This window comes from Nelusetta ayraudi, unplaced genomic scaffold (assembly GCF_046127955.1).
Source record: "Nelusetta ayraudi isolate G7.1 ecotype Tasmania unplaced genomic scaffold, CSIRO-AGI_Nayr_v1 ptg000017l, whole genome shotgun sequence".
Taxonomy (NCBI): Eukaryota; Metazoa; Chordata; class Actinopteri; order Tetraodontiformes; family Monacanthidae; genus Nelusetta; species Nelusetta ayraudi.
This window is the reverse complement of record NW_027466067.1, coordinates 10,101,917-10,114,200: the sequence shown is the minus strand read 5'-3', so window position 1 is coordinate 10,114,200 and position 12,284 is coordinate 10,101,917. Positions and strand designations below refer to the sequence as shown.

General features: G+C 45.4%; 1 protein-coding gene across 2 annotated transcripts in view; it reads right to left on the bottom strand.

Moving 5' to 3' along the window:
• Positions 1 to 6,356: 6,356 nt before the first annotated feature.
• atg7 (ATG7 autophagy related 7 homolog (S. cerevisiae)) overlaps positions 6,357 to 12,284 on the bottom strand; it is a 57,355-nt gene continuing 51,427 nt past the window's right edge. For both annotated transcript variants that reach the window (XM_076025346.1, XM_076025347.1), the window contains one exon: positions 6,357 to 6,754. In XM_076025346.1, the coding sequence (XP_075881461.1) occupies positions 6,722 to 6,754 (33 nt within the window). In that variant the 3' untranslated portion in view covers positions 6,357 to 6,721. The remainder of the gene's footprint in view (positions 6,755 to 12,284) is intronic.

Below are 12,284 nucleotides of genomic sequence, written 5' to 3'. Positions count from 1 at the left end.
AGAGAAATAACACCGGGGGTTCTGTGATGCAACCTTGTTCTCGCGTGCATTGCAGGGAGAGATTTTGAGGTCAGGACCCCCGTGTGAGGCTCTGCTCGATGTGGGGGTTGGTGGTGGGAGGTGGGGTGCACATTTGCAACAGAGCACCTGTAGCTACACCTCACAGCTAGCTGCAGCTGCACCAACAGGACTGACATGTGATTAATCAGCGTGATACACGGGCATCAGCTCGCTACCACAAAACCACAGGAGTGGTGGCGCAGCATTCAACGTGGAACGTCCAGAAACAAAACAAAAAAAAAGAAGTGAAATGCTGTTAGAGAGCTGACTTGGTAAATGCTAGCTCGCTAACGTGCCCTGTGTTTTAATTAGGTGAGATAAAGGGATGTTATTGGGTTTTTTTCTCCCCACTTTTTTGTCATTCATTTTCTGGGTGGGGAGAAGATGAAGAACTAAGATTTAAGGTTACCAAAAAAAAAAAAAAAAAAAATAGCAGCCATGTACGAATGATTGTACCAAACAATAAGTGTACAACAAAACAAAAATATGGGGCAGTGTAGACACAACTTTGTTGCGTAGCAGCAAGTAGCTAGCTGTGTGAGGTGTTGGGTCCTCTTTGCACACGTCACATCATTTAGGGGACACACACGGAGTGCTGACAGGGGACACCACTGTAATGGAACCCATTCAATGGCAGAGGTTTATCAGCGTGATGGCCAAACTGTTTAGGGGGGCGGGGGGGGCACGAATGTTTAGGAACTCTGGCAGTTTTGACGTCGTCCCTGCTGAGAACGCGTCGCCCAAGATGAGAAGGCGACATCGTTAAAAGTTGTTGGGTTACTGGCTTGCCAGCACTCATGTTATCCCCCTTAAACAAAACGCACGCACGTCTCCGTGTCGTTACGAGCACGCGCAGTCGGGCTTACCGATCTGACTCCTCCCCGAACCGGCGCCAGTGTTAAAATAAACATCGCGTTCCGGTCCGCAGTGCGCATTCACGCGACGGGGGGGGGGGGGGGGGGGGGGCTGCGTGTGGAAGGACGCCAGACTGCCAATATTTCCCCAGTGGCCACTCGAGGTACTGCAGAATATGCATAAAGAAAGATAAGTCCATGAGTCAAAAATATGCAACACAAAGATTTATTTTCTAACCGTGTTTTAGGTTGGAGGTGTCCCGTCAGCTGTTTTACAGGTGTTTATTTTTGTATTGCAGTCTATGGGACAAACGTTGGGGCGTATTTGGCTGCAGTACCATGAGTGACCACTGGGGGGGGGGGGGAACCTCGCTCCTCCGTCGTAATGTCGGCCTCCTATTGAATACATCTTCTCCAACATTACATCCGACCCTTTCTCTCCTCTCCCCCTCCCACTCCCAAGTCGAGCTCTTTGACTCGTCCGAAGAGCCGAGTGACGTTCTCACACGCGTGCGCATGTTATACATTTTGTTTTCAATTGTTTTTCAATAGCTGGTATCTATTAATGTCTTTCTTTTTTTTTTTTTTTTTTTAAAAAAAAGCATTTCAATCCTAACTAACTATTAGCCTTCTTTTTGTTTTTGGGTTGTTCTTGTTTGGACGTTAGTTGTTACTCCTACCATCGTCAGTAACAGACATAGACACTATACACTCACTGCTGGGTCAGTTGTACTCCATGTTATTATTATTATTATCGTCACAGTCGTAGTGTTTCTGTTTTCCCATCAATGTGGACGTGGTAACTAACCCCCGCAGTGGGCCGGCCTGTGGACAGGCTCTGTCGTAGCCCGCGGATAACAAAAAAAAAAAAAAAAAAGAGGTTTTGTTGAGATGTTGATCCATCGAGTGGTACAGGATGCTGCGACCTTCAGACCGGCTGAGACCGCAGAGGGGCCACGCGGGAGTCGACGGCCACGTTGAGACGCCGTTGAGTCAGATTGACTTGGTTCCTTCTCCTGTTTCTAAAACGCTTCGGCGCCGGCATCGTTCACATCCTGGCAGTCGACGCCCGGGTGTCCTCTTGTGTTTGTTAACGTGCGATGCCTCCTTGTGTTGTGTTGACTATACTGTGCAGTTGCTGCAGGGCCGCAGCCCCACGTGATGAAAGCAACTCTGTAAACGAACACATTCCTCCAGTAGGGAACTGAATTTCTTTTACCTTTTCTTTTTTTGCCTTTTTTTTTTTTTTGCCTTCATTATCTTTTCTCGAATCGAGCTGTGAGCCGACTGGACGACCCAAGGGGACGACCGTCTCAGCACAGTAACAGTGTTCACCCCCCCCCCACCCACCGTTTGTCAGTTTAGACCAGGCATGGGCAAACTAACTTTTAAGTTTGTAATTTCAAATAAAGAGCGAAATACAGCGGGGCTTCAAAGACACATATTCATTTTCCATAGACATTAAAGCACGTGGTTTCTACATATCCCATTATATATGTTTTCCTCCTATGAGGTGGGTCACCAAAACACTCCAACCGCCTGCTCCTGCTCCGGCCCCTCAGTCGAAATTTTAGAACCCATTGTGGCCCCAGCAAAGAGCAGTCAAAGAGTTCGCCACATCATCACAACTTCACCCTTTCTACTTTTAAGGTGCGTCTACCCCCTCCCCCCCACCCACCGCCCACCCTTCACCCTTTTAAACGGAACCCATGCAGTCCCACCACCACGACGTGCACACATTCCATCCTGGAGTCTCAGAGCAGAAGAAGTGGAGCTTCTCCCAACAGGACGTCGCAGCAGCAGCAGCAGCAGCAGCAGCAGCACTCCAGTGGTGGGGTTTAGCAGCTTCAGGAGCTGAGCTTCTGGAAGTGTGATCCCCCCCCTCCCCCCGCCCTCCCACCACCACCGGGTTAGGGTCAGAGACCACCCCCCGCCCTTCCCCTCACACACACAACCCCCCCCCCCCCCCCCCCCCCCCCCCCACTGAACGAGTTGTCTCCGATCAAGGTGAGACAGAGAACGTGCTAGGAAACCCCGAGCGAGAAGAAGGTCTCGGCGTCCAGAGGGTTTCCCCCTGTTTTCCTTAATTTTTTTTTTATTCATCATTTCACTCCACACCCTGTAGGTAGGAGGCTCCTTCTCTGCCTCAACACACACACACACACACACACACCCTACACTGTAGGAATTAAAAAAAAAAAAAAAAAAATCACTTAATAAAAACCTTTTTTATAATAGGTAACTATAAGACCATCATTACGCTGTGCGTAACGAATGTACAGAGAACAAAAAATCGTAGGTATTTTTTTGAGGAACAAATAATTTGTTAATGATATGTAGCTATTTAATTGTTGTTGTTTTTTTCTTCCCTGTCCTGATATTGTAATCATTGTATTTTCTTTTTTTTTTGTGGAAAAAGTTGATCTTTTGTTTTGTTTGTCCATAGAGTTTGTCTCGCTAGAGTAAAAGGTCCAAGTGCAGGAACACACACACACACACACACACACACACACAAAAACAAAACGTATGAAACCACAACAAGCCACTGGCGTGTCGGAGACAATCGCTACTTCCATTGGTCCCCCGGAGGACACGTTTTTTTTTTTTTCATCGACGGAACACAATTCTTGTGCCACTAACTAGTCCAGCAAGTGCTGCTCGTTCTTTCTCCGAGTCCAGATATTAAAGGTGTTTCAAAACGATATACATAAAAAAAACAAAAAAAACAAAACTGCTGCTCCTCCCTCAGACACCTAAGGCATGGGTGTCAAACTCTGGCCGGCGGGCCACATTTGGCCCGTGAGGCAATACCGGGTGACGACTAGAACTGTCAGCACGTCCTGATAATACTACAAATCCCAAAATGCTCTGTTGGTATTTTGACCCGTCAATCAAAACAGAACCCATAAACACTCTCTCTTAACTTGTTTGGGCCCACGTGAAAAGGTTCACTGCTATATCTGGAGGAGCAAATATCAGTGTTGGCCGGCGACAGGCTTTAAATTGTGGACCCACTGTGTATTTGAGTTTGACACCCCTGCTAAGGTTTCAGGCATGCTCCGATGTTCTTTGGTCTACAGATGGAAACTTAAGCCTCAAGTTAAAAAAAAAAGAAAAAAGAAAAACTCCAGATTTTTCGGGGACGTTGACTTTTAAAAAGGTTTTCGCTCATAGTTTGTTTTCCATAGCTCTCGTTGCTAAACAGTGAAATCATTTCAGTCATTTTGGGGGACATCGACCTTTGACCTGAGGTGGTTTCCATCTGTTCAGGCCACTTTTGCATCTGTAACCCAAGTCAACCTGAAAATAAGTGACGAGGAATCGAAGAGGAGTTGCTCTCTACTCTGACTCTACCACATGTTCCAGGTCCTTTTTTTTTTGTTTTGTTTTTTTGAAGTGGAAGTAGCATGTACTTAGTGGTAGTAATACTCTGAACTGTAAAGGAAAAAAAATGTATTAAGAAAACATTGGTCAATTTGTGGCTCTGTGTCTCCTCCTACTAAAAAGGTTTTGGCAGGCCACCTTTTTTGTACGTAGCCTTGATGAACAATAAAATGCTTTTAAACCACTGCCTGTGTGAGCTCCTCTTGGTGTGGAGCGGATGAGCTGCGACACAACTGACAAACTGATTTGACTGAGGGCAACATAAAGTGTACAGTAACGAAATGGAAAATTTTCAGACGTGTTGAGATTTTGCATTCTACCACGCCGTCTTATGCTAAAGCAGGCATCGGCAAACTAACGGGGGCCAAAATATGGCCCGTTAAGCTTTTAACCCGGCCCTCCGAACTTGAAGAAATTATAATAATAGCAAGTAAGTCATAAAGTAGCTGTATTTCATCCATTTTTCAGTATTTTAGCAGTGCTTTCAATATACGAGCTAAATACCGTGGAGCTTCAAAGACACATTGTGTTGTTCATGTGAGAACCTGGAGAGAACCCACACAGACAGAGGAAGAACGCGCAAACGCTTCACTGAAAAGCTGAAAGGTCCCAGGGCTGGGAATCAAACTCACAACCTTGCTGTGAGGCGACAGTGCTAACCACTGCACCACCAGGTCGCCCCATATACACTGCTCAAAAAATAAAGGGAACGCTAAAATAATACATCCTAGATATCAATTAAGGAAATGTTCTTAATCACACAGTGGAATGTGCTGAGAACGTAAAATGATCAAAATATTATCCCATTATCCCTGCATTTGGAATCCTACTCAAAATAAAAGTAGAAACTTCATACTGGATGATGTTGCAGGCAGCGTGACGTTCTTCACTGCGTCTCCAGACTCTGTCACGTCAGTCACATCTGCTCAGTGTGTGAACCTGCCCTCATCCGTGAAGAACACGGCGCCAATGGCAAATTTGACAATCTTTGACGTTCACTGGCAAATTGCAGTCACGCTGAAGTGTGATTGACATTGAGTTATATTGTGTTGTTTTGGTGTTCCCTTTATTTCTTTTGAGCAGTATTTTTCTTTTTTTTCTTTTTTTTTTTAGACATGTTGACATTTTGCGTTCTACGAGTCCATTTCATGCTAAATTATCATATTTTTCGTGAGAGTTTTGGCCTGTTTAAGTATTTTTTTGCCCCCCCCAAACAAAAAAAAATACCACTAAAAATCAACATACTGTTGATTTTCCAATTTTCGGACATTTTGAGGTATTGCATTCTACCAGTCCGTCTCATGCGATGGGTGACGCTGCTTGCAGCTTTAATTACTATTGTTTTGTTTTTTTAATACAAAGATCAAAGAAGACGAAATGCAGGAGAACAAGTACAGAGAGAAGTTTTGTGCCGTTCACAGTACTGACACAATCCTGAATAGTTCTAGATTTTGTCTCCCCAAATTTTGTCAGAATTCTGAGGGAGGTCTGTGTGTGTGTGTGTGTGTGTGTGTGTGTGTGTGTGTGTGTGTGTGTGTGTGTGTGTGTGTGTGTGTGTGTGTGTGTGTGTGGGAGGAGGTTATTTCTTGTAATTCATTCACTTTATAATTATGAGAAAAACAAACCAACAAAAATAGCCCAGGTTTTTCACTGGGCCTGACAACATGAACAGACACACAGCATCTCTGAGGTTCTTTTTCTTTTCAAACTGTGCGGTTGTAGTCTCCTTAAATTGCTCCCAGATCAGAGGCCACTGCTTCATTCATGGTCCAGTAAAAATCTATGTGGCTTTTTTCTTCTCTGTTTCCAAACAAACAAGCAGCTGCATCTTCTGCATCAACTGTTTTTACGGGTCTCCAGTAAAAAAGGAGGATTGACGGGTTTCTGTGCACAAGACACCTGGTGAAGCGCATTCACGTGACTAATGGGGGTAGGGAGAAGGTATATTAGTCCTCTGTTTACAGCCTCCTGCAACAAAATGTTTTAGTGACGATTTGTTTGCGCGCAGTTTGTTTGTTTTTTTTGAAAAGTGGAGCAAGCAAAAAAAACAACAACAAATTTCTCATTTGTGTCATTTATTTTTATTATTTGCTGCAGTTCACTGGCAAGCCAGGGACATATAGTGTTAGTAAACAAGGGAATGTTGCACATGGGACCATTAAAAGACAGTGTGACAAACACTTGTGATTGAGTGTTTCAAGAGTAAAGGGAAGAGAATTGACAGAGACTGCTTGTTGGCCTCAGCCACTTGGAGACGCCTCCGATCCAGAACACCGAGGACTTGTGACCGGGCTCATCATCGAGCGATAACATGACGCACATTATTCCGTGAATACAACGAGCCGTTACGTGCGGACGCTTCAATTTCGTGATGTTGTTGTGATGTGTTTTTGTGGAAAGTCCCGCTGCTGGAGGGACGGCGGTCAGATGCTCTCGTCGTCGCTCATGTCCCAAATCTAGAGAGAAAAAACACAGCAGAGAGAGGAAGAGAGAGAGAGAGAGGGAAAAAGAGATATCACTGGCTGTAAAAAAGAGAGAGATTTCAATAGAGGTGACGGATTCACTCAGCTTGCGTAGCTACACTCTCTCACACACGTGCACGTTATGAGGATGTTAGGATGCTGCTGTGACAGTCACCTGGTAGCAAGCAGTGAGAGTAAGAAAGCACAATACACTCGTTGTCATAGCTTTGATACTCTGTATAGCATAGTTTTTTTTCTCAACTGCAGCACAGTTGAAAATATGAAAAATATTAAAGTATGATCCACTTTTATATTTTACAGCACAGTTCAAATAGCTCCACTTCAAGCAACAACAACAACAACTACAATCTGTAAATTACTTTCAACAGAATTCTTTCTTTCTTTCTTTATTTTTAAACACTTTTAAAACACAAAAGTACAATATTTTTCTAATGTAAGGAGTAATGTAAGTGCAGATATTTGTGTGCAAATGCAGGGAGTAAAAGTTAAGAAGTTGTCCAAGAGATACTCAAGTGAAGTACAGATGCCTTTAAACATTTTTTTACTCAAGTACAGCAACGAAGTATTTGTACTTCGTTACTTACCACCCTCTGTCTATCACGTCGACGATACCAATACTGTGTCGAGCTGTTGACGCGAGTCTCCGGCACACACGCACATGCACACACGGAAAATCAGCCTTTCACTACTGTGTCAGTACACAACAGTGGCCTTCTCATGCTAGCGGATTCCTCACATTCTCCCTCTGCGAGACGTAATTCACATACCTCTAACACTGTGTGGAATGTAGCACACTCACACACACACTCACACACACTGCACACAGTTTTGACACGAGCACGCTGCATTCCGCCGGCTGAGCGGCAGTGATGACTGAGGAGGACTTGGAGGAGTGAATTCCACTGACTGGAAGTCGTGGTAACGGAGGGAACCACGCCGGCGTAATAACATCCGAAAATCAAACGTGTTTTTCCACACAGTGCAGGCAATTAAATAAAAAATAAAAAAAACAATGCACTTTACACCTTCTTTTAAATTGAATTTTTTTTACAGGATTGTTAATGCGATAAATTAAAGATTATTGGCAATGTTAAAGACAAGACTTCAAAAATAGACTCAAAGTTGTTTTTTCTTTTAATGTATGCTTTTATTTTGAAAAGCCAAAGTGGTCGCTCTTGAGATTTAAGTAAAGATGAGCACTAGCGCTAGTTGGACAACGGTGGAGGTTTCCTAATCATGAACATGCCTATGACGCTGTGCAGCCTTCATCATCATCATCATCATCATCATCATCATCATCATCATCATCATCATCAGCCTGCTATTTCTCTCCGAGGCGATATCTCCGATTAAATGACGACCGTAATGGACGGAAGCATCGAAAAGGTTAATTTGCTGCTATTTGCTGGCCTTTCCTTCAACCTCACCGCATGTTAACAAGTCGACAAGTTAAAAAAAAAAGCATCAAAATCAAGTCAGGGCTCCACGTCGGAGCGGTGCACTTTAAATAGTAACGTTAAAATATCTCAAGTACAGCAATTGGTATTTTTCACCATTTTGTTTTCCAATTTCCCCGTCAACAATTTAGGGTATTTCAGCAGGCGACGTTCTTGCCAGCAGGTCTGTTGCGGCTACTTGCGCTTCACCAACACAGCAGCACTAATCTGGTTCTGGGGATAATAGCAACGGCTGCAACGTGCTCTTTGAAAGACCGATTAAGGAGGCGAGGACACAAAGATTGGCTGTTAAAAATACTGCGTGAAATCAGAATTTTCCTTTTCTTTCTTTTCCTTTAGCCTCAAATTGAATCACAAATGCAGGAGCCCGAAATCAATCAGCTGGATGGTTTTTGACATGGGGCGAGTTGAGAGGAAAGCATCTAAAATTAGACGTCCTGCCCCCCCCCCCCCCCCCCCCCCTCCTTGACGAACCCACTCTGAATGAGTCCGAAATGGAAATGGGGGTCGGGGGGCGGAGATGCATGTTCAGACGGACGCGCACGTGTCACAGCAGTGAAGAGCGGAGCCGCAGTGGAGAAGAGACGCTATATTTACACACATAATTACAGCTGCGTCCGAGTGCGGCGGGTTTGCAGCGACGCACGTCACCAGGTGGATCGATAGTCAAGCGAAAAGATTTATGTTGTTTCGTTTAAAAATAAATAAATAAATAAAAATATCTCTTGAAGTCTTAATAATAGAGCATTAAAAACGGTAAAGGTACAGTGTGTAAAACTCAGCCATCTAGTGGTCAGATTTTACATTGCAGCGTTCATTCGCTCACTCTCCCTCTCCCGAGCTTGCCAGTGAACTACGGTGGCCTGCGTGAACACACCTGGACATGAGCGTCCAACCGAAATACAAACTGCGCTGCCAGGCAGCTGTATTGTCCACTCCGGGCTTCCTTAGAAATATGGAGGTGCAAAATGGCAGCTAACTGGGAGCAAGGGACTCCTATGTATTGCTCGACTAAGTCACCTATATGAAGGTGATGTCATGCCTAAGTGTGATCCTCTAGGGATTCTCATACCTTGGTGTCATATCGAGGGCAATACGAGGCGTATTCATTCAGGGTGGAGCGAGTGTGACATCACTGATGGCTCTGAGTGCGATATGCACTACCCGCCACTGTTTCATGTCTCCATGATGGACTAAATATGAAGGCTTTTGGGTCACGGCTTTCCACCAGAGGGGCACGGGAAGCGACCCGCTTGTCTCTTGCCGGCGCCAACGAAGACGCGACCCAGGGAGGAAATTGGTTCGTTCGAAGCCTCGTTGCACTCAAACATGTCAACGCGTTGACCGCCTTCTCCTCACCTTCTGGGGACGCTTATTCTGTTTTTTTTTTTTGTTTGTTGTTGTTGTTGTTGTTGTTGTTCTTTGTGCGTGTGTGTGTGTGTGTGTGTGTGTGTGTGACAAAGCCGGATACTCAGCATTTCTGCTGCTCCGCTGCTGTCGGGGGCAGCGAGCATCAAAAGGACGGCGAGCAAAAAAGAGCCCTTTGAAAAAGGAGCGACACTGGAGCCCCTCTCTGGACAGCTGCCACGCTGCAGCCACACTGTGTGTGTGTGTGTGTGTGTGTGTGTGTGTGAGAGTGAGAGAGAGAGAGTGTGTGTGTGTGTGTGTGTGTGTGTGTGTGAGCGTGTGCGTGTTCTGAGAAATCTTTTGTGCGTAATGAAAGCTGGAGGGGAGGGGCGATCAGAAGGGGGAGGGAGTGTCTTATGTAACGTGAATAGCTCCGGCAGAGCGAAGCCAACAACTTTACTACACTGTGTGAATCGGCAGCGAGGAGCCGGGACGTTTCTCAACCGCACTGCTGCTGCCGCTGCCGCAACACATAAGCAGATTTCCAGTAAAGCTCAGATAGGAATTAATCACTTGTCGGCTTGCGCCGGGTAACACCTCTAATCACTAACTTCGACAGTTTCGCACGGCACTTTAAGCAGCTGCTCGGGCGGATTTGTGCGTGTGTGTGTGTGTGTGTGTGTGTGTGTTTTGTTATTTTGCAAGGAGAGGACAGATTCCAATCCAGAACGTGGCAGCGCAAGAGGTAGCGCGGCGACCCCCTAGAGGCTGGGAGGTCGTAGGTTTCGATACCCGGCGACGCCAGACACTGGCGTTGGGGCTCCACCGGCGGGTTTTGCAGCGTTACTCCGAACATCCGCAGACGAAAGGCGGAGAAATGGCCCGAGGGCGCTGGCGAGTCGAGCGAGCCACCACGTTGTTCCGCTCGTCCCAAAAGGACTCTCGCAGTATTGAAAGAGCAAATCGTCGGTCATCGGCTGATCTTTAGAATTCTGAAATGTTGCAAAACTGCTCGGTGGGAGCAAGTAAAAGGCTCAGTGTGGAACATCTGATAAAAAAAAAGCAACAACATATGTGCAGTTTTGGGGCGATAAAGTCACTAAAAACAAAAAAAAATTAACAACAAGAATTAATATCTAATTAAAGAGCAGGTGGCCTTATCGTATCAGAATGTGGATCTGCTGCAGATTCAGTCATTTTATCCGGACCTCATAGCTGCTGAAAAATGTTCATACCTACAGATATTTTATTTTTGTCTATATCTTTAGTTAATATAATTCTTGATCTTTTGCACTATAGCTTTTTTTTTTGTTGCTGCTGTAATTATGCAAATTTCAATACATTTCTTAAAAAAAAGACACCAAAAAACCCAGAAACTGACATTAACATTGTTCATGCGACCACTACGACAGCTACTGAACCTCACACGCTGGGCCTTCAAATCACATCAAGTGAACACTTGGCACGGGTTGATATGGCAACTCGAGAGAGAGGGGAACAGAGAGCAAACCAGCAGCTCTGATGGCCAAGGCCAGTGTGAAATGCTTCATAACCTGTAGTGTGTCTGTCGAGCGCTGATACGATGACCAGTCTGAAGGAGAGACTCCCTGCATGACCCTGGGAACCCTGGGAATTCACACACCTCGCCGGCCCTTTAATCTCGCCTCAAATGACCAATTCTGGGAAATGAACAATCGGGGCTTTATGTCGCGGGCGACAACTTCTGCGTGCACACATCTTTCAGTTCTAATGCGCACTAGTATCCGGTTATACATCCTACAAGCCTTTAAACTGACTGCCACTGGATCCTCGGAAGCCTTTTCACACCGCTTGTGGATATAAATTCGGCCCAATCTAAGATGGCAGCAACAGATGGAGCTAACGACGGTAAAAAACCCGCCGGTTCTGTTCGCAACTCTCTGAAATATTTCCCTTCTACTTTTCCTGCGTAATAGATTTGTCAGGCTTCAAAATCGCCAGGCGAAGCTAATAATTCAACTTTGAGAAGTTTTAGCAAAGACATTTAAGCGGAAGGATTTGAAGAGCAAATCTGTTCCCAATGAATCGACTCATTTGCTCCAAAACAGACTTGGCTAAATTCTCTCCGCGCTAACTGAATGACCGCCGCGCTGTGAAATCTCCATGACAGAAGCTCAAAGGGATTGGCAACAGCGATGTATCTTTCACTTTGAAGCCACCTTATCGCGTCAGGACCTTGAGTGAGTGCGGGTTTAAACAAAAAAAAGAAAAAAAAAAAAAAGGAAAAAGAAGAAGAATCGCCAGTGGTTTCACGAAGTCCTACAATAAGCTGCATGTAATTATTGAGCCCGTGCGTTTGTGTTTGTAATCAGTTTGGGCTCTTGCTGATATGACAACCGTAATCCGGCCTGGGTGTTGAAACAAGGCCGGGATCTGATCAGATAGGGGAGGTTTTAGCTGGAAGCTGAGAGCAGGGCGGACGCGGGCCAACTCCTCTGCTGCCCTGTGACGGTCCCAGCAGCGCACAAACACAAAAACAAGTATCCACACGGGATACGCAGGAACTTTATTTCACAATATGTAACGCTGATGAGCGGCTCGGGACATTCTGGGGAAAGAGCACTGTTTGAAGTATCAGCGGAGTTGACGGAAAGTGTTTTCCACTTCTCCCTCCGGTGCCGAGGAAACAGCAAAACAAATGGAGCGGTGAATTTCGCAAA